Source organism: Salvelinus fontinalis, chromosome 23 (assembly GCF_029448725.1).
Source record: "Salvelinus fontinalis isolate EN_2023a chromosome 23, ASM2944872v1, whole genome shotgun sequence".
Taxonomy (NCBI): Eukaryota; Metazoa; Chordata; class Actinopteri; order Salmoniformes; family Salmonidae; genus Salvelinus; species Salvelinus fontinalis.
Genome location: NC_074687.1, coordinates 32,569,550 through 32,592,067, shown reverse-complemented (window position 1 = coordinate 32,592,067; position 22,518 = coordinate 32,569,550). Strand labels below are relative to the sequence as shown.

The 22,518-nt window shown below is 47.0% G+C and overlaps 1 protein-coding gene across 1 annotated transcript in view; it reads left to right on the top strand.

Moving 5' to 3' along the window:
• LOC129821156 (Krueppel-like factor 7) overlaps window positions 1–21,551 on the top strand; it is a 78,224-nt gene extending 56,673 nt beyond the window's left edge. The window contains exons 2-4 of the mRNA XM_055878500.1: window positions 1,331–1,973; window positions 7,270–7,393; window positions 14,817–21,551. Coding sequence (XP_055734475.1) covers window positions 1,331–1,973; window positions 7,270–7,393; window positions 14,817–14,868 — 819 coding nt within the window. The 3' untranslated portion in view covers window positions 14,869–21,551. The remainder of the gene's footprint in view (window positions 1–1,330; window positions 1,974–7,269; window positions 7,394–14,816) is intronic.
• Window positions 21,552–22,518: the final 967 nt, after the last annotated feature.

Below are 22,518 nucleotides of genomic sequence, written 5' to 3'. Positions count from 1 at the left end.
CCTCTCTCTCTAACCCACTCTCTGCACATATCCCTATATCTCTCCCTCTCTCTCTAACCCTCTCTCTGCACGTATCCCTATATCTCTCCCTCTCTCTCTAACCCTCTCTCTGCACGTATCCCTATATCTCTCCCTCTCTCTCTAACCCTCTCTCTGCACGTATCCCTATATCTCTCCCTCTCTCTCTAACCCACTCTCTGCACATATCCCTATATCTCTCCCTCTCTCTCTAACCCTCTCTCTGCACATATCACTATATCTCTCCCTCTCTCTCTAACCCTCTCTCTGCATGTATCCCTATATCTCTCCCTCTCTCTCTAACCCTCTCTCCGCACGTATCCCTATATCTCTCCCTCTCTAACCCACTCTCTGCACATATCCCTATATCTCTCCCTCTCTAACCCACTCTCTGCACATATCCCTATATCTCTCCCTCTCTAACCCACTCTCTGCACATATCCCTCTCTCTCTAACCCTCTCTCTGCATGTATCACTATATCTCTCCCTCTCTCTCTAACCCTCTCTCCGCACGTATCCCTATATCTCTCCCTCTCTCTCTAACCCTCTCTCCGCACGTATCACTATATCTCTCCCTCTCTCTCTAACCCTCTCTCTGCATGTATCCCCCTCCCTTCCCTCCCTTCCTCTTTCTCATGATAAAAATTCCATGGCTGGTTAATTTCTCTCCCCTGTAAAGCGGAGTGGAGGGAAAGAGTAAGGCCAGCACAGTTCAATCAGAGAATAATCCCCCTCTCTGGGCTCAGCTAGGGGCAGGTGACATGGTCAACACTGGAGAAGCTGGACCACTGGACCATACTGGGTGGAGGGGATGATAGGATGCTCAGATTATCATGATGTGTGGTGGTGGTTATTAGCAGAGCTGGATATGTATCTAGTCAGTGGTTTTATGATATAGAGTGTGTGGCTGTGTCAGATTGTTTGAGTTCTCCTGAGTCACTGACAGGTTATCATACACTCTTAGAAAAAAAGGTGCTATCTAGAACCAAAAAGGGTTATCCTTTTGTGAACCATTTTGGAACCCTTTTTTCTAAGAGTGTATATGGTTGATATGATCAGTTGTTTCATATGAGGCTAATCAAATCGGTACTTTTGTATGAGATCTGAAACAGTATGTATTGATTAGAGATGAGTGTGGTGGGGCTGTTGTTCCCGTGCCGACCGCGTGTCCCTGTCTCTGACCGAGTGTCTGGAGTTGGAGCGGTACCTGCAGACGGAGCCCACGCGTCTCTGAATAATATGTGTAGATTAGGGATGAGTGTTCTCTCCTGTATTGTTCCTATTTCTGACCGTGTCTCTCTCACCCTTACAGACGTGTCTGGAGTTGGAGCGGTACCTGCAGACGGAGCCCAAGCGTCTATCAGAGCTGTTTGATGAGGAGCTCGACTGCCTCCTGACGCCCACCTTCATGCAGGGTGCTGACAGTGACGAGGACCTGATGGACCCACTGGACCCCCTCCTCCCCAGCCTCCCCGACCAGCCCAGCCCCCCTCCCCTCCTTGTTTCCCTCCCCAAGGTGCTACAGGCCCCACACCTCCACAACACCAAGGCCTCTGGAAAAGAGTCTGGAGCAAAGACCACCAAGGAGGGGGTCAACGGGGTCAACGCTGCTCAGCTGAGTGCCGTCACCTCCCTCACACCACCCTCCTCGCCGGAGCTGGGCCGCCACCTGGTCAAGCCCATGCAGACGCTCACCGCCACGGCCGACGGCACGCTCACGCTCAAACTGGTGGCCAAGAAGGTTGGTCTGAACGCAGCCAAGCTGGTGGCCACGCACGCCACGCTACCCTCGCCGCCCAGCAGGGGGGTGCACAGCGACAGCGAGCAGGGGGCTGGGTCGCTGGGGGGAGATATCCCAGAGAACAAGAAGAGGGTCCATCGCTGTCAGTTCAACGGCTGCAGGAAGGTTTACACCAAGAGTTCCCACCTGAAGGCACACCAGAGGACACACACAGGTGAGACAGAACCTAGGCCTGACCATGGGCACTATGTGCCATGCATCATGCACCATGCAATCAATCAAATGTATTTATAAAGCCCTTTTTACATCAGCAGTTGTCACAAAGTGCTTATGCAGAAGCCCAGCCTAAAACCCCAAAGAGCAAGCAATGCAGGTGTAGAAACACAGTGGCTAGTAAAAACTCCCTAGAAAGGCTGGAACCTAGGAAGAAACCTAGAGAGGAACTCTCAGGCTTTGAGAGGTGGCCGGGTGGAGATTACAAGGGTACACAGCCAATAAGGCCAGATCATGCACTAAACACACTGCCTGAAAACACACTGTCTAACCTGACCAAGGACCATGCATCTACAATTATACAGGTGCACCATGCACCTAACACATGCCCCTGGGAGAATATAGGTTTAGGTTTCAGCCTGAAAACATCTTCTGTTTCAGTATAAGTGCTCAGCTGATATGTGTGAGTGCAAGGATTGCAATCCAGTGTTGTGAAGTAGAAACACAGAGCAGTCTTGATCTATCGCTCTATATCCCCCTGTGAGATCCTTCCAATGGGCTAAAAATACATAGGTCTTAGCTCTGCAGTGCAGCCTCTCTCTCCTTCACTCATTCACCTCAGTGACTCTGAGTGTCTTACTGAAACCAGTCCAGTCTCTCCATCCACAAGCTGCTAGCGGGGGGAGTGGTACGGTAATTGCCAATGGATTGATAGACTGACAGGTCTAAATGGCTAATTCAGCCATGTCTACTGCAGCCTGGAGTATCTAACCACCACTGCCCTCTCAGTGAACCTCAGAGAGAGAGAGAGAGAGAGAGAGAGAGAGAGAGAGAGAGAGAGAGAGAGAGAGAGAGAGAGAGAGAGAGAGAGAGAGAGAGAGAGAGAGAGAGAGAGAGAGAAGTGTTGGCATCAGGTTAGCGCTAGCCGTAGCGTTAGCATCAGTGTTAGCGACGCTAATCCTTTCCTGGGGCCTGCTGTTGACTCGGCAGGTTTCACCGCTGCCACTAGAGCGCTAGCGATGCTAATCACCAGCGAGCTGATGCAAGCCATTCATTCGCCCCCTCCTCTTCCACCACCCAAAAAAGGAGAGGAGGGAAAAGGGGAAAAAAGAGAAGGGTAGAAGAGAAAAGAACACCCTTAAGACATGCTGCAGCATGCTGCTGTGTAGCCCCAGCCCCGATATGTTCATTACAAGACAAGAGCAGCACAGTACAGTAATTAGCCTAATCCTTCTTTTTGGTTATTATGTCCATACATCAGTGACACACAGAGAGGGAGATTAAGATTAGTGCAGGATTTAAGGGGGGCCCTTGCTTCATGAGGATGACATGCTCCTGGATGGCCCCATCAATAACAGTTGGCAAGGAAACACACAGCCTTTCACTGAGGTTTAATAACCGTAGAATTAGAATGACTAGAATGACTATAGAATTAGAATGACTAGAATAACTATAGAATTAGAATGACTAGAATAACTATAGAATTAGAATGACTTGAAGGGCTATAGAATTAGAATGACTAGAACGACTATAGAATTAGAATGACTACAACGAATGTTCATTCTAGTGATTCTAATTCTATAGGTTGAACATTGTTCTAGAATGTGAGCAGTCAGAACAGAAACCCACCCACTATTTTCCTATCTTCACTCCTCTGGTGTTGGGAATGGGATTCTTTGTTTTAGGGAGACGGGAGCTGCTGTATGGATGAAACTCTAGGAAATGTGAAATGGGCCGTAATTGTCTGAGTCAGTCTGTTTGTCTGTCTGCTGTAACTTCAGCTGAGAGATCATAATAGGCTCTGCACTCTATCTCCAGTTGACTAAGGAAATGTAATTAACTGCAGCACACAGGCACCTGTGATGCTGATGGGAGGGAGAGGTGGGTGATGAGGCGGGGGGGGGGTGCGTTGCTAGGACACCATATCAGAACAGGCGAGGAGGAGAGGAGAGTTCGTAAATGGCTGATTATTTGCAGCTCCTGGTATCAGTCTCAGACTGTTTTAACACAGTGCTGCCCATTCCAACTACCCCTGCCCCTAACACCACCCCACCCCCAAATACACTCTCCCCCACCCCCCAAAAAAGCTACCACCCACCCCAACCTGCTCCTTTTTTAGGGGTTTAGGTTGCCTGGCAACTGTATTACACTCATCCAGAGCAGAGCCATAATTGGCTGGTGGCGCTGAGTGTCCATGACTGGCGGATTCAGGCGGCTGCACACCTCTCTCTCTCTCTCTGTCTTACTCTCTCTCTTTCTGTCTCTCTCACACAAACTCTCTCTCTCTTTCTGTCTTACTCTCTCTCTTTCTGTCTCTCTCACACAAACTCTCTCTCTGTCTTACTCTCTCTCTTTCTGTCTCTCTCACACAAACTCTCTCTCGGCCGGTTGCTAGGCGACTCCATCATGCATCCTCGCCTCGGCAAGTTATAATTGGCTGGCGTAGTTGCCGTGATGGTGGGTCCAAGCCGACCCTGCTTCATTCTGTCAAGTCTGGAAAGGGGGAGGGAGGTATAGGGAGGAGGGGGGTTAATGCAAAGAGGAGGAGCTGATGGTAGTGGAGAGGAGGGGGAGCTTTGGGCAATTACTGAGGAAGGGGTGTGAAACGTTTGCTGTCTTGCACCTGTGGCCTCAAGACTCCAAAATGACAGAGTGGTCCTTGAAGCCAGCCTGCCTGCCTCCATCCCTGCCTGACTGTCTGCCTCCCTGTCTGCCTGCCTGCCTGCCTCCATCCCTGCCTGACTGTCTGCCTCCCTGCCTGCCTCCCTGTCTGCCTGCCTGCCTGCCTCTATCCCTGCCCGACTGTCTGCCTCCCTGCCTGCCTCCCTGTCTGCCTGCCTGCCTGCCTTCATCCCTGCCTGTCTGCCTGCCTGCCTGCCTGCCTCCCTGCCTGTCTGCCTGCCTGCCTAACAGGCTCTCACGACAAGGCAACACTGTCTGGGGATATCATCTGCTACAGGTTTTACACAGTGGGGGAGAATGAGCAAATAAAAAGCCTCAGGTCTTTTGGCAAAATGTTTATGAGTGTATCAAGGGGCAAAGGCAGACAGATGTTCAGAATGTGTTGCATTCATGTGTTCACCCCAGAGGTAGAAGAGTGTGTTGAGTGGAATCTGGCTGTAAAGTGGTGTTTGCTGATACAGTGCTGAGGTGTTGCCATCTCCCTGGCTATCTCCGAAATAGCACCCTTTTCCCTATATAGGGCACTACGCATAGGGCTCTGATTAAAAGTATACAATATATAGGGAATAGGGTGCCATTCTGGATGCACGCTGTCTAACAGCAGCTAGTACTGGGTCATTAGACAGTACCCAAAATGTCCTCTGCTGATTTGAATAATATTCAATACACAGAAAGAAAAGCACAGCAAGTGATCCTGAGGTGTTTCTGCCCTGCAATCTTCACACGACCACAATCTCACCACAGACAATGGATCAAATAAGAAAAAGGAAACAGAATAAGAAAAGATCATGTGAAATAAAACGGGATTGGAGGTATCATTCACAGACCATTTGCCTTTTCTCTTCCCTCTCATCTTACAACATGGATGATGGGGGCAGTGGGGGATGAAGGGGCGGAATCGAGGAGATGAGGCGAGGTGCGTTGCATCATCTCACATCCCTCAGTTCTCTCCTCTCCTCCTCCGCCACGTCATCCTTTACTTTCAGTTGCATCATCGTGGTCTCCGCAGATTCCACATCGCTCTGAGATTATGTCAAACAAAACCACATCATCCTTTACCGTCTACTGCTGGGGTCACCTCCAATATACTTTAGCCAATGAAATCACTGACATTCTTCTGCTAATCAACACTTTTTGTAGCAGGTTTTTTGTCGCAGAATAAATTACTTGAATCAACAAGTCCTGTGGAGTACCATCCCCACCATTCACCCCTCCACGCACAGCCTCTCTGACCCTACGGGTACCCTCCGTTATCCTCAACGTCTGCGCCCTCTGTCTTCCACGGTCGCCTGTGATTTGGACGTACCGCTGCTCTACTGTTTGAGGCGCTTAGATTTCACTCTAATGGTACTTTAGTCTAGTTAGGAAGATTGGTGGACACTGTGATATGGGAAGACGGTCGCAGCTGGCTGACTGGAAGTACGGTATTACTTCCCATTAAGCGTCATTAAGACCCCAATTATCGTTACCACTCCCAGATCTGAATCAACCACAGCAGCAGCGCTCGGCAGCACCGGGGCGGGTGGTTCCCCCTCTACCCACCCCAAAACCCTCCCCGGATTCAGCCCCCTCCTACCCTCCACCAGCCAGGTCCAGGCCCATCCGAACACAACCTGGTCCTCAGGGTCCGGGTACCCCCTCCACAACCCGCTACACCCCCCCTTTCCCATCCCAAAAAGTAACAGAACCCCCTGCCGGAGGGCCTTCCTATCAGGGAGATAAAACTACAGCTTGTGAACAATAGATATCTCCCTCTCCCATCTGTTCAACTGGAGAGAAACTTCATTTGAATTTCAGATCTTTCCACAGGGGGTCCAAGGGGGAAGAGGAGAAGGGAAGAGGAGAGGCGTGGGCGGGGAGGGAAGGGGTGAAAACTGTTTAATTTTTAAGGGTGATTTTAGTTTTAGGATTATGAATTAACACGGCATCGCTGAAATAATTTGTTTAGCGAGCTCTGGGAGTCTATGATTGGTTGATGCAAAACCCTTGGTGTGTAATCCTGGGTTGGGTAACACAGATACATTAACTAGTTAGTAGGATCGCACACTGAGTAACACAGGTACATTAACTAGTTAGTAGGATCGCACACTGAGTAACACAGGTACATTAACTAGTTAGTAGGATCGCACACTGGTTAACACCAGCAAATGAGTTGGGAGGATCTCATCTCACACTGGTGATGATGTAATACACTCAGGTATGTCAATCATACAGACAACACCGCTTTACTTATCAGTAGCCTACATGTCATTTAGCCAACTGCACAATTATGTTCCATTACAGTACAACTACACAGGTATTGTATAAAAGCAACTTAATGGTATCCACTATTGCTACCACGGCGGCAGCGTAGCCTAGTGGTTAGAGCGTTGGACTAGTAACCGGAAGGTTGCAAGTTCAAATCCCCGAGCTGACAAGGTACAAATCTGTCGTTCTGCCCCTGAACAGGCAGTTAACCCACTGTTCCTAGGCCGTCATTGAAAATAAGAATTTGTTCTTAACTGACTTGCCTAGTTAAATAAAGGTAAAAAAAAAAATAAAAAAAAAAACAGAAAGTCAATGTAACTGCAAAAGTAATCATATTTTTTCCCCTCTCTATCTGTCTGTCTTGTCAGGTGAGAAACCGTACAAGTGCTCCTGGGAGGGCTGTGAGTGGCGTTTCGCCCGGAGCGACGAGCTGACGAGGCACTACCGCAAACACACCGGGGCCAAGCCCTTCAAGTGTACCCACTGCGACAGGTAAGTACCACATCCATTACATACACACACAAGAACCCACGTCACTGACCCAGTAGAGAAGATATGACAACGTGGCTCTCGCACGATCCATCACATGCACACGTGTATGTTCAAACAAATTATCTCTCAAGATGTGAGTTGTGCACATTGAACAGTATTGATGGTGGGAGGAAAGACGAGATGAATTACTCCCATAGAATGCAAAGTACTTTGAGTTGGAGAAAAAAACTAGCTACATAAATGAAAGTCATTTCTGTAATGTCCCATTGGACAGGCCCAGTAGCAGCACTCCCTCACTCTCTGTCTTCATCATGTGCATAGCAGCACTCTAGTCTACAGACTGGCACTCTTCTCCTCCCTGGCAGCTAGCAGTTAGCACACGCTGCTCTCCCCTGCTCCCCCTGCTCCCCCTAGCCCCAGCCAGGCTTCTCTCCCCTAGCTCCCCCTAGCCCCAGCTAGGCTGCTCCCCCTAGCTCCCCCCCTGCTCCCCCTAGCCCCAGCCAGGCTGCTCCCCCTAGCACCCCTAGCTCCCCCCTGCTCCCCCTAGCCCCAGCCAGGCTGCTCCCCCTAGCTCCCCCTAGCCCCAGCCAGGCTGCTCCCCCTAGCTCCCCTAGCTCCCCCTAGCCCCAGCCAGGCTGCTGATGGCACTCACATTCAAATCACTAATTAACATAGGGGCCTTCTAAAAGTGAGATGGTTATGTAATAAAATAAACAATTATCTTGAGAGAGAGATAGACAGAGAGAGAGACAGAGAGACAGAGAGACAGAGAGAGAGAGAGACAGAGAGACAGAGAGACAGAGAGAGAGAGAGACAGAGAGAGAGAGAGAGAGAGAGAGAGAGAGAGAGAGAGAGAGACAGAGAGAGAGAGACAGAGAGACAGAGAGACAGAGAGAGAGAGAGACAGAGAGACAGAGAGAGCGCGACATCGACCAAACATGAACCAGCTTGGGCATACAGAGGCACTCTTTGAGGCACTCTTTGATTTTCGAACAGCAACTACAGTGTGACACTCATCAGACCTCTGTCCTGCTGGAGACACAAAGGCAGCCCTTTGTCTGAAGACAGCAGTGTATGTGTGTGTGTGAGGGCACATGTATTTTAGCGTGGAGCTCTGAGTGATAAGCTGTCAGGTGACAATAGCGGGAAGCCGTCACCCTGGCTGAATCCCAAATGACACCCTATTCCTTTATAGTGCACTACTTTTGACCAGAGCCCTAGTCAAAAGTAGTGCACTGTATAGGCAATAGGGTGCTATTTGGGACAGATACCCCTGTTTTTCCACACGCAAGCTGCAATCCCCCTGCAGAAGGGGACCGCTTTACAAAGCCCACCACCTCCCTTCCTCCTCCTCCACACACACACACACACACACACACACACACACACACACACACACACACACACACACACACACACACACACACACACACACACACACACACACACCAAATCCACCACACTATAAGCCTAAACACTGATCCAAGACCAGCCATAGCCACTGTGCATAATGCACCATAGCCCCAATCAAGCACACAACACTGACTAACCAGGGGGAGTGCATCATCAAATCCGTGTTCCAACACTCATTACCAGAATGTATCCTGGCTATTGGCTAACAATGGGACTATTTGGAGCAGGCCTGCTATTGTTAGGATAATTGACAGGTCCAGATGCCAGGCCTACTTTAGACACACACAGCCTCCAGCCTCTTGGATGTGAGCTAAGCCAGCCATTCAGGCTGGCAACCAGTTCACACACACACAAACATTCACTCTCTCTCTCACACACACACGCCCACTGCAAACACACACATACACACACACACTCAAACGTGCTTCCTCGGGCCCAAGGGGACTCTAATTGGACCCTCCTGGTTCCTCTAGTTTGGGTTTTAAACCTAACCCCTTCCAGAACACTGCTGGAGTCTACTAATCTTACTGGAGTGTATTATGCATGTTCTGCTGGCACACACACACACTGTATATTCACACACACGCATGCACACACACACTCACAAATACTCCCACACACACGGCTCTGGCACAGAAATGAAGAGACATAAATTAAAGCAGGGAAGGAAGGAAGGAAATGCAAGGAGCAGCACTGCAGTGTGTGTGTGTGTGTGTGTGTGTGTGTGTGTGTGTGTGTGTGTGTGTGTGTGTGTGTGTGTGTGTGTGTGTGTGTGTGTGTGTGTGTGTGTGTGTGTGTGTGTGTGTGTGTGTGTGTGTGTGTGTGTGTGTGTGTGTGTGTGCGTGCGTGCGTGGGTGCGTGCGTGCGTGCGTGCGTGATAAAGAACACCAGGAGGGGTGCTGGCTGGATCAATACCTATAACTCATCTGCTGATTATGTCTTAGTAGTATTTCACACACACTGGGACACTGCTGTAAAATGGCTGCCAAAACATTGAGTGTGAATGAGATGACAGTGTGTGCATCCCAAATGGCACCCTATTCCCAATATAGTGCATTACTTTTGATCTGGGCCCATAGGATTCTGGTCAAAAGTAGTGCACGATATAGGAAATATGGTGTCATTTTGGACACATCCAGTGTTTGAGGCTGAACCATCAGGCTCAAAGGAAACATGAATTGGATTTGGAACACTAACTGTGAAGTCTTTATGATTGATAAAGCCCTGATCTTAAAAGCCCATCCAAATTATTTCCTTGTTTACATTGTTCTCTGAAACAGAATAAGATAAATATGGACGATAATACATTAAGTATCTGTCCCTCTCTTCTGTCTAAGTCAACAGTTTTACTCAAACTGTAGACTGGGGTCCCAAATGGCACCATTTCCCCTACATAGTGCACTACTTTGGCTTAGAGCCCCATGGGCCCTGGTCAAAAGAGGTGCACTATAAAGGCAATAGGGCGCCGTTTGGGACGCAAGCTGACACAGAGGTTAACTCAACCCAGTCTTCTGCTAGGCCTTTGAAGCGTTTTGTGAGTGACGCGACCATCAAACAGGCACGTTGATCTCCCCTCTGCGAAGCAGCCTGTTCAGGCACCTTAGGGAACGCCTGGCTACAGTAGATGGGCCAGGAGGAACTCACTGCTGTGTTACCACATTACCATCAGAATGGGAGGAAGTTTAACAGTAAATACAGTCAGTGTGTTGAGCTCTCAGCCTCTCTCTGAGCCTTTCTGATACACACACACACGCATACACACACATGATCGTGTGCGCACACACTCACAGACAGGCACGTCATTAATCCTGCCTAATCAAGCTGGGACCCCCTGCAGGGCGAGGCAGAGGGGTAGAGGGGCGGAGGGGTACGGCAGGGGGGAGACAGGGGCGTACCAGCTGGTGTGGCGGCCCCTGACAGTGACTCGGACGGCCATCTGTCCAGTGGAACTTACTCAGCCCCCACTGGCCCTCTCTAGCAGACACACACATAGACTAGACAGGTACAACATAGACGGTTCAAAGGGAAGAAGGGAGAGCTAATACAGGAAGGTGTGAGGGAAGGAGAGAGAGATGTTGAAAAAGAGAAGACAGTAAATGAAAGAGATTTTGTCAGAAGTCTTGAATTGCAACCTGCGTCTGGTCTGCCCTATGATCCCAAAGTGTCACTTATAATGGTTGATGGAAAGGTATAGACGAGGTGGACAGATATAGAGAGAGAGGAGGACTTGATGGAAAGGTATAGACGAGGTGGACAGATAGAGAGAGAGAGGAGGACTTGATGGAAAGGTATAGACGAGGTGGACAGATAGAGAGAGAGAGGAGGACTTGATGGAAAGGTATAGACGAGGTGGACAGATAGAGAGAGAGAGGAGGACTTGATGGAAAGGTATAGACGAGGTGGACAGATAGAGAGAGAGAGGAGGACTTGATGGAAAGGTATAGACGAGGTGGACAGATAGAGAGAGAGAGGAGGACTTGATGGAAAGGTATAGACGAGGTGGACAGATAGAGAGAGAGAGGAGGACTTGATGGAAAGGTATAGACGAGGTGGACAGATAGAGAGAGAGAGGAGGACTTGATGGAAAGGTATAGACGAGGTGGACAGATAGAGAGAGAGAGAGAGGAGGACTTGATGGAAAGGTATAGACGAGGTGGACAGATAGAGAGAGAGAGGAGGACTTGATGGAAAGGTATAGACGAGGTGGACAGATAGAGAGAGAGAGGAGGACTTGATGGAAAGGTATAGACGAGGTGGACAGATAGAGAGAGAGAGGAGGATTGAAGTGCAGCTTTCTCTTTCATAACCAAATCTTGTGTTGTGTTCTCCCACCACCTGTATACACCACGGCTAGCTGGAGAAATAACTTGTCTTAGTCTTAGTTATGGCTGTCTGGAGAGAGAGACACCTCCTTTGGATTTACATTGTAGAGCTGTCTGTGGACAAATTAATAATGGATACAGCCGTCGGGCAAATTGAATTTTTCATTCCTCTGTTCACTCTACCACATTTTGTTTTCCAGCTTGCTTTATTCACATCTGTTGTGATTCATTTTATTGCTTTGCATGAGTGTAATACGATAATCGACCCTTACAGCCCCGTAAAAGTAAAGGACATGTGGCGTATATTCTCCCTGTCTGCTGTTATGTATCACCCTCAACAGTAGCAGTAACCAGTGAGCTTAATCGATTAGTACCGAAACAGGCCTACGGGCCGTTGCTCCCTCCACCCTCCTCTTCTGCCATGACTCAAACGCTGCATAACTAATAAGGGCTTGGGTTTCTGCGATAGTATTTCACCTCTAGCTGTGGTATAAGTCGCAGAACTGCATAAGTCAGGGATCTTGATTTGTGGCTGCGTTTTGGAGAATTATCGCTCATGCTCTTTAATAAACGAAAGAGTAGGAGCAATCCGGTTGCTGATTTGGCATGTCCTCCTTTTATAGCGTTCAGTCGCTAACGTGAGAAAAATGAAGCGAGATGTTATTTATTATTTGTTATTTTTAAGGGACAAATGTTGTTTTTTGTCATTGTGTGTCTGATCCTCACTCTGTCTGTGTTACACAGCGCTTTGTTTTCTCACACATACACTAGCTGCTGATCTAGAATCACTAAACATGGATTATTATACACATTTCTTTCTGTTTCATATACACCTCTGCAGGTGTTTGTCATTTCGGATCAGCAGCAGGAGAGCACAGTCTATTCTAGCATGGTAACTTATCACTGATTTCTACAGAGATTATCTGAGTGTCTAATCCAACCTCAACAGTTATCCAGCCAACATCTGGATGTCCTGTACTGTTTCAAATCTGGGCATCCATCTTGCTAAAGGCACAGATCAGTCATGCAGAAATGGAACTTTCAGCCTTCCGATTACCTTTCTGAATGCGTAACCATTTGTACCTACTGTTCATTGATCAAAATCAAATAAAATTTGATTTGGCACATGTGCCCGAATACAACAGCTGGAGACCTTACAGTGAAATGCTTACTTACAAGCGCTTAACCAACAATGCAGTTTTAAGAAAACAAGTGTTAAGAAAGTATTTACTAAAATAAACTGAAGTAAAAAATTCAAAACAATTATTTTAAATTAAATGTGACAAATAGAAAAATAACAAAAAATGAAGGAGCAACAATAAAATAACAGTAGCGAGGCTATATACAGGGGGTACCGGTACAGAGTCAATGTGCGGTGGCACCGGTTAGTCGAGGTAATTGAGGTCATATCTACATGTAGGTAGAGGTAAAGTGACTATGCATGGATAATAAACAGAGAGTAGCAGCAGCGTAAAAATAGGGGTGGGGGGGCAATGCAAATAGTCCGAGTAGTCATTTGATTAGCTGTTCAGGAGTCTTATGGCTTGGAAGTTGAAGCTGTTTAGAAGCCTTTTGGACCTAGACTTGGTGTTCCGGTACCACTTGCCGTGTGGTAGCAGAGAGGACAGTCTATGCCTAGGGTGGCTGGAGTCTTGGGACATTTTTTGGGTCTTCCTCTGACACCACCTGGTATAGAGGTCCTGGATGGTAGGAATCTTGGCCCCTTGTACTGGGCCGTACGCACTACCCTCTGTAGCACATTGCGGTCGGAGGCCGAGCAGTTACCATATCAGGCGGTGATGCAACTGGTCAGGATGCTCTCGATGGTGTAGCTGTATAACTTTTTGAGGATCTGTGGACCCATGGCAAATCTTTTCAGTCTCCTGAGCGGGAATAAGCTTTGTTGTGCCCTCTTCATGACTGTATTGGTGTGTTTGGACCATGAAAGTTTGTTGGTGATGTGGACACCAAGGAACTTGGGTCAATGAATAGCATTCTCACATAGGTGTTCCTTTTGTCCAGTTGGGAAAGGGCAGTGTGGGGTGCAATAGAGATTGCATCATCTGTGGATCTGTTGGGGCAGTATGTAAATTGGAGTGGGTCTAGGGTTTCTGGGATAATGGTGTTGATGTGAACCATGACCAGCCTTTCAAAGCAATTCATGGCTATAAGTGTGAGTGTTACGGGTTGGTAGTCATTTAGGCAGGTTACCTTGGTGTTCTTGGGCACAGGAACTATGGTGGTCTGCTTGGAAAATGTACGTATTACAAACTCAGTCAGGGACATGTTGAAAATGTCAGTGAAGAGACTTACCAGTTGGTCAGCGCATGCTCAGAGTACACGTCCTGGTAATCCGTCTGGCCCTGCGGCCTTGTGAATGTTGACCTGTTTAAAGGTCTTACTCACATCGGTTATGGAGAGCGTGATCACACAGTCATCCGGAGCAGCTGATGCTTCAGTGTTACTTGCCTCGAAGCGAGCATAGAAGTTATTTAGCCCGTCTGGTAGGCTCATGTCACTGGGCAGCTCATGGCTGTTTTTCCCTTTGTTGTCTGTAATGGTTTGCAAGACCTGCCACATCCGACGAGCATCGGAACCTGTGTAGTACGATTCGATCTTAGTCCTGTATGGACGCTTTGCCTGTTTGATGGTTCGTCAGTAAGGTATAGCAGGATTTCTTATAAGCATCCGGGTTAGAGTCCGGCTCCTTGAAAGCAGCAGCTCTACCCTTTAGCCCAGTGCGGATGTTGCCTGTAATCCATGGTTTCTGGTTGGGGTGTGTACATATGGTCACTATGGGGACGACATCATCGATGCACTTATTGATGAAGCCAGTGACTGATATGATATACTCCTCAATGCCATCGGAAGAATCCCAGAATATATTCCAGTCTGTGCTAGCAAAACAGTCCTGTAGCTTAGCATCTGTGTCATCTGACCACTTCCTTATTGAGCGAGTCACTGGTACTTCCTGCTTTAGTTTTTGCTTGTAAGCAGGAATCAGGAGGGTAGAGTTAGGGTCAGATTTGCCAAATGGAGGGCGAGGGAGAGCTTTGTACGAGTCTCTGTGTGTGGAGTAAAGGTGGTCTAGAGTTTTTTTCCCTCTGGTTGCACATGTAACATGCAATTAACATGCCAACTGTTATTGAGTAGATTTTGACAACCTCTCTTTTTTTCCTTCTCTCCAGGTGTTTCTCCAGGTCGGACCACTTGGCCCTGCACATGAAGAGGCACATCTAAGGGAGCGGGAGGAGGAGAGCGAGGAAGAAGAGAGGGAGAAGGAGAGATAGAAGGAGAGAATAAGTAGGCAGGATGGAAGATGAACCACACAGCAGCTTCGGCTCTCACCATCCAGAGGCTGCCCCTGCCCGCAGAGACCCACCTGAGACCTGACACCAGGAGCAAAGCACTATGGGAGATGACACGCTGGATAGACGGACGCCACGACTCCAGACGGACGGATGGTCGGCGAGGACGGATGAAGTGATGGAGTGAAAGAGTCGAGGAGCAGCTTGTTTTTTATTCACACTTCCATGATTCACACTTCTACTCAACAGTCTACAACCAATTCTCTTTTATCGTGTCATCCGATTAGCCATGCCTTGTCCAATCAGGGTTGGGAACTCACACACTGCCAAACCAATCCGCTGATCCAGTTACGACCCATTTACACTCCACTGTTTCTTTTCTGTACATTTAAACTATGGAGCAACTTGGGAAAGGAGATGGTTCACCCAGAATTATGAACTGCTTTACTTTGACACGCCAAACGTCAGTGACTTGCAGAAGTCACAATGGGCTTCACAAACCAACAATAACTATTGGCCATTTTATTCTGGTGTGCTGTTTTCCAATCCCATCCCAATTTGTGTCTCTTGTATACGTACCCACAAACTGCAGCTATATGTCAACCCTCAGCAAGCTATACCGTGTGAAATAACAACAATGCCAAAATAGCGAGACGAGGGAGACCAATGGAACTAGTGGGCAATCCGCCAGTGGCGCCCCCTGTCTGTGGGAGTAGGGTCTGACACTTCCAGAGAGTGAGCTCTGTGACCCACAGGCACCTTGCTGTGGATCTCTCAGGCTCTCCTGTAGGAGGCGCTCTGCTCTTCTCTCTCAGCTTCACTCCTGCCACCTCACAGGCAACAACTAACAAATGCGCAGCGACACTTTCTTGCCTTTGTTTTGTAAAGACAACAAATTATTATTATTATTAAGAATGATGGTCTGTTTTCTTTCAGCTGAAATTTCTTAAAAATTTACTGAATGAAAAAAACTAAAACATTTTAAGTACAAACGAGAAAGAATGTGCACATATGGCAGGAAGGGAGGAACATCGAACGAACGCACCCCGGCCCGTAAACACAGGCTAAACTCAGTACCTGCTATTTAGCACTGACAGTTAAGGAGAAACAAATTAAATAAAAAGAAATCACAAGAAACTCTGAAAGAAAAAGGATTGTTGGCCTGAAATGAAAGAGAAGGACCTCTGTTTTCCACTCTGTGTTTTTCTCCTGTGTGATACTAAAAACAAACCTTGACCTTCGAGGCATCAGCACCAAACCAGGGCCAAAACACAACATAAAACTGGAAATTGTATTTTTGCTTTGTTTGTGTGGATCCTGGAAATACACCTTGGAACCCCCTATCTCCTCCAGTATGGCGGGGGAGGGGCCTGGGAGGCTGGTCTGCTGTGACCACACACTCTATTTGGGAGACTAGGAACTTGATAGGCTACTGAACATGAACCTGGGACTAAAGACACCCAACTCTCTGGGTAGAAGAAAGGACAACATGGCCTCATCAGCCCAGAGAGTCTTGCCTGTTTCGTATCCATTGTCTGCACTGACTTTTTCAATGTTATCTGTGCTTTTTTTTTCATAAAGTATACAACAAAAACTGAAAAAAAGAATACAAAGGGAAAAAAACTGCATAAAAATACTGAATAAAAAAAAAAAAAATCTGTCTCTCACACTCACACCATACAGACACAAATACACCGACACACAGAACACTTTCTTTGCTCATGGCTCCTCTTTGAGATAAGACTCAAATAATGATTTAGTTAATGAACAGAGTTGGAAAACAAAACACTGCATGGCAGCCTCTCACACACACACTCAGATCGCTTCCCGGAATTATTTGTTCTGCTCCAAATTTTTCTCAGTAAGATTTTTTGCAATTGTTGTTTTGTAAAAGACGATCTTATTCCGCTGGAGGTAATGGCTTTGAAATGAGAAAACAAGCTTGTTTTCATGTTCAATCAATCACCACAAATCAGGCCTGGGTCTCTCAGTCTCTGTATGTTAACAATCAGCTTCTACACCATGGGACCAGATTCCTCACCTGTATGCCCCAGATCTATGAAGTCCTACATAGCCTTGCAATCAGGGCATTAATACCAACACCACTATCACTAATACTGTCACTATTACTGTACCACTTCCTTCCCCTCTCGCATACACACCCACCCTGGCCTCCTCACATCAGTTGTAATGGCTGCTTTATCAGAGAAGATGCCATTACTGTCTCTATAGTAACGTTTATGTATCAGCCATGCCAGAATCTCACAGACGATCCCAGAGCTGCCCTCAGGTGGGCCGGTGGAGCTCCGAACAATCAATACCAAAAACGTCCAGGATGGAACTACCCTCGAGCCAGGCAGGGTCTGGAACAGAACACACCGGTATCTGGGAAGCGGACCGCCTCCATACCAGGCCTATTGGCACCACTGGCGCAGCAGCAGCTCTTTCTCTACAAACACAAAAACAGTGTCTCGGCAACAAAAAGACGAAGTGAAACAAGATTAAGATGATCTTTGTGTTTCGCGTCCACTTTTTAGTTGGAACTCCTTTCTTCTTGTCTTGTTTTAACGCTACAGTGATTATTTTTTTATTGCCATGGTGGATGATGCAAGGTAATGCCAAAATTTGAGAAATGCAGGGGGATTTGTTTTTATTACGCCCCCCCCCCCCCCCACCCCCCCTTCAACGTACAATCATATGGGGTTTGTTTGTGGCACTTTTTGCCGGAATTGCAATGGTATGTCTGTGTGTGTCCCAATGCGAGCTATAGCACGGCACATCCTTAGGGTACATTGTGAATCTAATCTGCATTGTGAGAAAGAATACTACTACCAGTAGACTGGTGGCCAAGTTTGAAACTAACAGTGTGGGAGACTGGGATTGTACTGTATGTTGGGAAGCTTATAATCTGTCTATCATTAGCTGACAATAATGTATTCCTTTTAGTTTTGTTTCAGACAATTTCTTTTCTTTACAAACCACTCAAATCACATTCATTTGGGATCATAGAGCTGAATGATGTAAAAACAAACACTCAAACTCAAAAACCATACACCATGCACTTCACTGGCACTTCACATAGGTTCAGAAAAATGAAAACTCTTCAAGCACTCTTATGTTCTAGAAGACGTTCACTTCTGGTTGTAGCCATTTCTACGGCTTCCACTGCAGCAAAGCCTGCTGGGTAACAGGAAATGGATACTATGGTCATGGTAATTTAGCCCATAACAGGCCTGCATGCTAAAAAGTTAGCAGCACACAGTTTAAATCCAAATTAGCCCAACTTTAGTCCTCTTGCGTACACACTGACAGATCTAAAACCCCACTTCAAATGAAAAGTCTTATTCTATTTCAGTCCTGTGGCATTCTCACCAGAAGAAGCTAGCTAGGCCCCTTTCCCTTTCCCTCGCCTGTTAAAACACTGCTTGCTGTCATGGAAAACACTGCTTGCTGTCATCTGTATAGTTTCCTGGCCACTAGTATCCCACAGCTCTGATTAGCATTAGCGCTGCAGGCTACTCTGTGGAGGCTCCTTTAGTCTCTCCAGTCGCACTCCACTAATGAGAAAGGCTTTTGGTCACAGGGAAACAGATCTGGGGGAAAAAACATCAGGGACCGCGAGCCAAAATGGTTTCATTTCAACGGTCCACAGTACTGTTACGAAACCAGTGTGGAATCTGCCACAGAACAAACAAGAGTACATTAGCAGCAGCTTATCGTAAAGCCAGAGAGATATATATTTATTTGAGAAAGTGATCGAAATTGAAGAGATATTTTTTGACAAAGAAAAAAAATGTTTACCCCAGGGATTAACCAAATGATGATGAAATTAGCCGTGCTTTTTATCTCATGGATTAGCGATTAAAATGAGATTATGATTAATCCTACAGGCCCTTATAGCTATTTACAACACAGATCCCCCACAACCCCCCCCCCCCCCCCCCCCCACTCCCCCTCCTTCTGCACTCTACAAGTGCCATTCTAATAGCCCTCTATCCCTCTCTCCATCTCTCCCTCTCTCTATAACCCCACAGAAGTGATCCATGCACAATCAACTGCAGGAACGCTGAATGCACACGTATACACTTTCGCCCAAAGATTTGCAGATTCACAAGTAAACTGCTGTGAATGAAAATAGAGAGAGAGTAAGAGAGAGCGAGAGAAAGAATGAACTCGTTTTACTGTCCACTACTATTCCACCATTATTCCCCCCCTTCCCCAACCCTGACCCAACTTCTTCCTGCATTACAATCTCTTGTCTGATGTTCAGTGTGGCCGAACTCGTGGTCCATTCATGGTTGTAAAATATGGTTGTGTAGTCTCTTTAGGGTGCCCAATTCAAGGGTGACTTAACTAGCAGCCTACCAATTCTAATGTAGACCTAGTTCAATTAGCTTCTTAGTACAGTGCAAAATAGTACAGTGGAGTGTAATATTTCAAACTGTCATGTCTGAGGTGGACCGTCGAGTCTATGTTAGGTTAACTGTTGCCTGCGAAAACCATCCCAAGAACGATTGCGTCATACACCTACCTTAAGCATTCCCGAAACGTGAAGCCTCACACGTTCGGTCCCCATGAGGTAGGGTTGTCACTTTGGTGAGGCTTCTGGCAGCTTTGTAGATAAAAACATTAGTAGCTCTTCAACTCAATGAGCTCGTATGGGTAGTGACTGGTTTACAGTAGGTCTGATAACAGTTCTGTAGGCCACTGGAATGTCCAGAGACATTAGACATTAGTCGTTAGACCTACTGTAGACCCATTTTAACCACAACACTTTAGGTGGAACTTAAAGGTTATTGTGCACTTCTAGGCAACAGTGCTTCAGCATTTCGACTCCTACATACATCTCACACACTCTTTTAATGTTCCTGTTGTTCTATCTTCTCAAGCATACCATTTCACTACATGAACTTACTGCGCACACTCCATAGTGTACCTACTTACTTAATGCTAGCATAGTCTGTTGGAGCACTCAAATGTCAAATATCCACATAACATGTTGTGACACTTCCTGATGCACTTAACCACAAGAACCAATAAGGTATCTCCTTTTTAGTTTTTAGCCAATCAAACTAATAGGTTATTAGCATGATATAGGCCCTCTACTGTCATTAAACAGCCAATGGCAACTGGGCATGGTAAGATAATGTTGGACAGTTGTTTTGACAGTTCAAGGGGTTCTGTTCATTGCCATGTAACAGGTGACTAATTTGGTCCTGTTTGGGATGTTGAAACTCATGGTTCTTTTTGTTGTACATCTGCATCAGGGAGTGTGTCTGTATCTGCTGTGTTTGTCCATATTTGATGTGTCAGTATATAAGGTATTGACAAAACTCTTCCCCCCTGCCTCTGTATCCCTCCACCTCACTCCTTTTTTCCCTTTGTCCCCCAATCCTTATCCATCCAACTCTGGGGCCCAGGCATCACACTCTGACATGTGCTGTTAGCGGAAGATACATCTTGATAAATGTTGATTCATCTCTATGGCTTTGTCTTCCTGAGGTGTTGGACATGTGTCAAGTTCAGGAGGTGAGTTAGAGTACTTTATATTCTATTTACCCTCTGCTAAGTGAAGAGTCTTATGGCCAGACAGACAGAACCAGGATGTGCAGCTGTAATAACTATCCTCAGTCAAGGGGCCACACATAGAAATAGAATTACTCAAATTCCAATCTAATTCTATTTCTATTGGGGCACCCACCCAGCCAACAACACACCTCAGCCTGTAGAGCAGAACTTAACCCACCAGTGCTTTTCTCAGACCGTCTACAGTACGGCTGAGCCTCCACAAGGTAGTCTAGTCCCAGTCCAGCCTCTACACCTGGTAAGTCTGTGGAAGCCCAGTGACACAGTGGGAACACCTTTCCATCGTCACCTCTCTGTCATTTACTCCTTCTGCAGGGGCCCTATAATGCCAACAACACCATCACCTCTCCTTCCTACCAGACCCTGAGCCCTCACCCTCTGCTCTTCCACCCCTCCCTCCCACCCTCCCGCCTTCCCTTCCTCCTTCCCTCTATCCCTCCCGCCCTCCCTCCTAACCCCTCCTCCTTCCCTCCCTCCCTCCCTCACCCCCTCCTTCCCTCCCCCCCTCCTGCCTCCCTTCCTCCCTCCTCACCCCTCCTCCCTCCCTCCTCACCCCTCCTCCTGCCTCCCTCCCTCCTTACCCCTCCTGCGCTCTCCCTCCCTCCTCACCCCTCCTGCCTCCCTCCCTCCTCACCCCTCCCTCCCTCCTCACCCCTCCTCCTGCCTCCCTCCTCACCCCTCCTCCTGCCTCCCTCCTCACCCCTCCTTCCTCCCTCCCTCCTCACCCCTCCTACCTCCCTCCCTCCTGTCATTGTCATGGTCATTTCCTTTTCAGTTTTCTCTTGGGTTCTTTTTCTCCTTGTTTTTAATTTTGCTGTACAAAGTGTTGAAAAATATTATTATTTGTATTATATGATGTTAGTATGGTAATGTTCTTTATTAAGGAAGAAGAAAACTTTATTTTTGTTACTGGTCTGTTTCATAATTCTTTTTTAAATTGGTATTGTAAGATATCTATGCAAGAACTGTTCAGTGGAGCATTTTTATTTAAGAATGTAATACAGTATGTGTAATAAATGGTAGAATCTGGCTCTGGCTGGCATTTTGTGTTTCTGCTGCATGCGTTTACAACCGACAACAAATGACCATTGATATACTTTAGTGTAGAAACACCTCACTGCTCCCATACAGTATAACTCCTAACCTTTGTCCAATTTCTTCTCTGAGAGCGGAGTCTCATTATAAAGACCTCTGACTATATCTAAGAAGGAGTAATACAGCCTAACAATGGCTCCTTGCAACGGCGCTAAAACCACTTCCATTGTGCAGAGCAGCACATTATTCTGACTAGGTAATGGCTGACTAAGAAATAAGGTTTAGTCGTTAGAGAGAGAGAGAGCGATATAACCATAGAACCATTTCCCCCACTTTGGTGGCAATTCCGAGCTTTATTATTACAAATTAGAGAATCTCATGAATATCTAGGGCCCACCAACATGTAAAATGTCTCTCTGGGGTTCAGTGTGTGAGTAGCATATTCCTTAATTAGGGCAGTTACTAACTCGTCAATGGCTGAGCCTGAGCCGCCATTTACAGAGCCAGCCCATCCCGCGCCCATGACTTACAGATTAAAAGGGGTAATCGAATAACTAATGGATAATTAGGGAGCAATTATGTAGAAGAAAAGGGGTCTTATACAGCATATCAATTCCATAAACGTCCCTTGGTGAGAGAGGAGATTTTGCTGTCAGATTTCTCAGTCATTGCTAATTTCCCTAATTGAAATGGACACTGTCATCAAGCCGGCGGTTTCAACAGTAGGTCTGCATCCCAAATAGGCCTATGAGCCATGGTCAAAAGAAGTGTACTATATAGGGAATAGGGTGAGATTTGGGAGGCACCCTAGGTCAGGTCTTCACGTCTCTGACATTCTAGCTACGTCGTTGTCTTCCTGTTAAGTGCCATGACCACATGGTTTATGATGTTGCTTACGCATCAACCGCCCACTTGACATTCTTTTACAGCCAGCCATTAAAAAAACATTTTCCAATGCCAC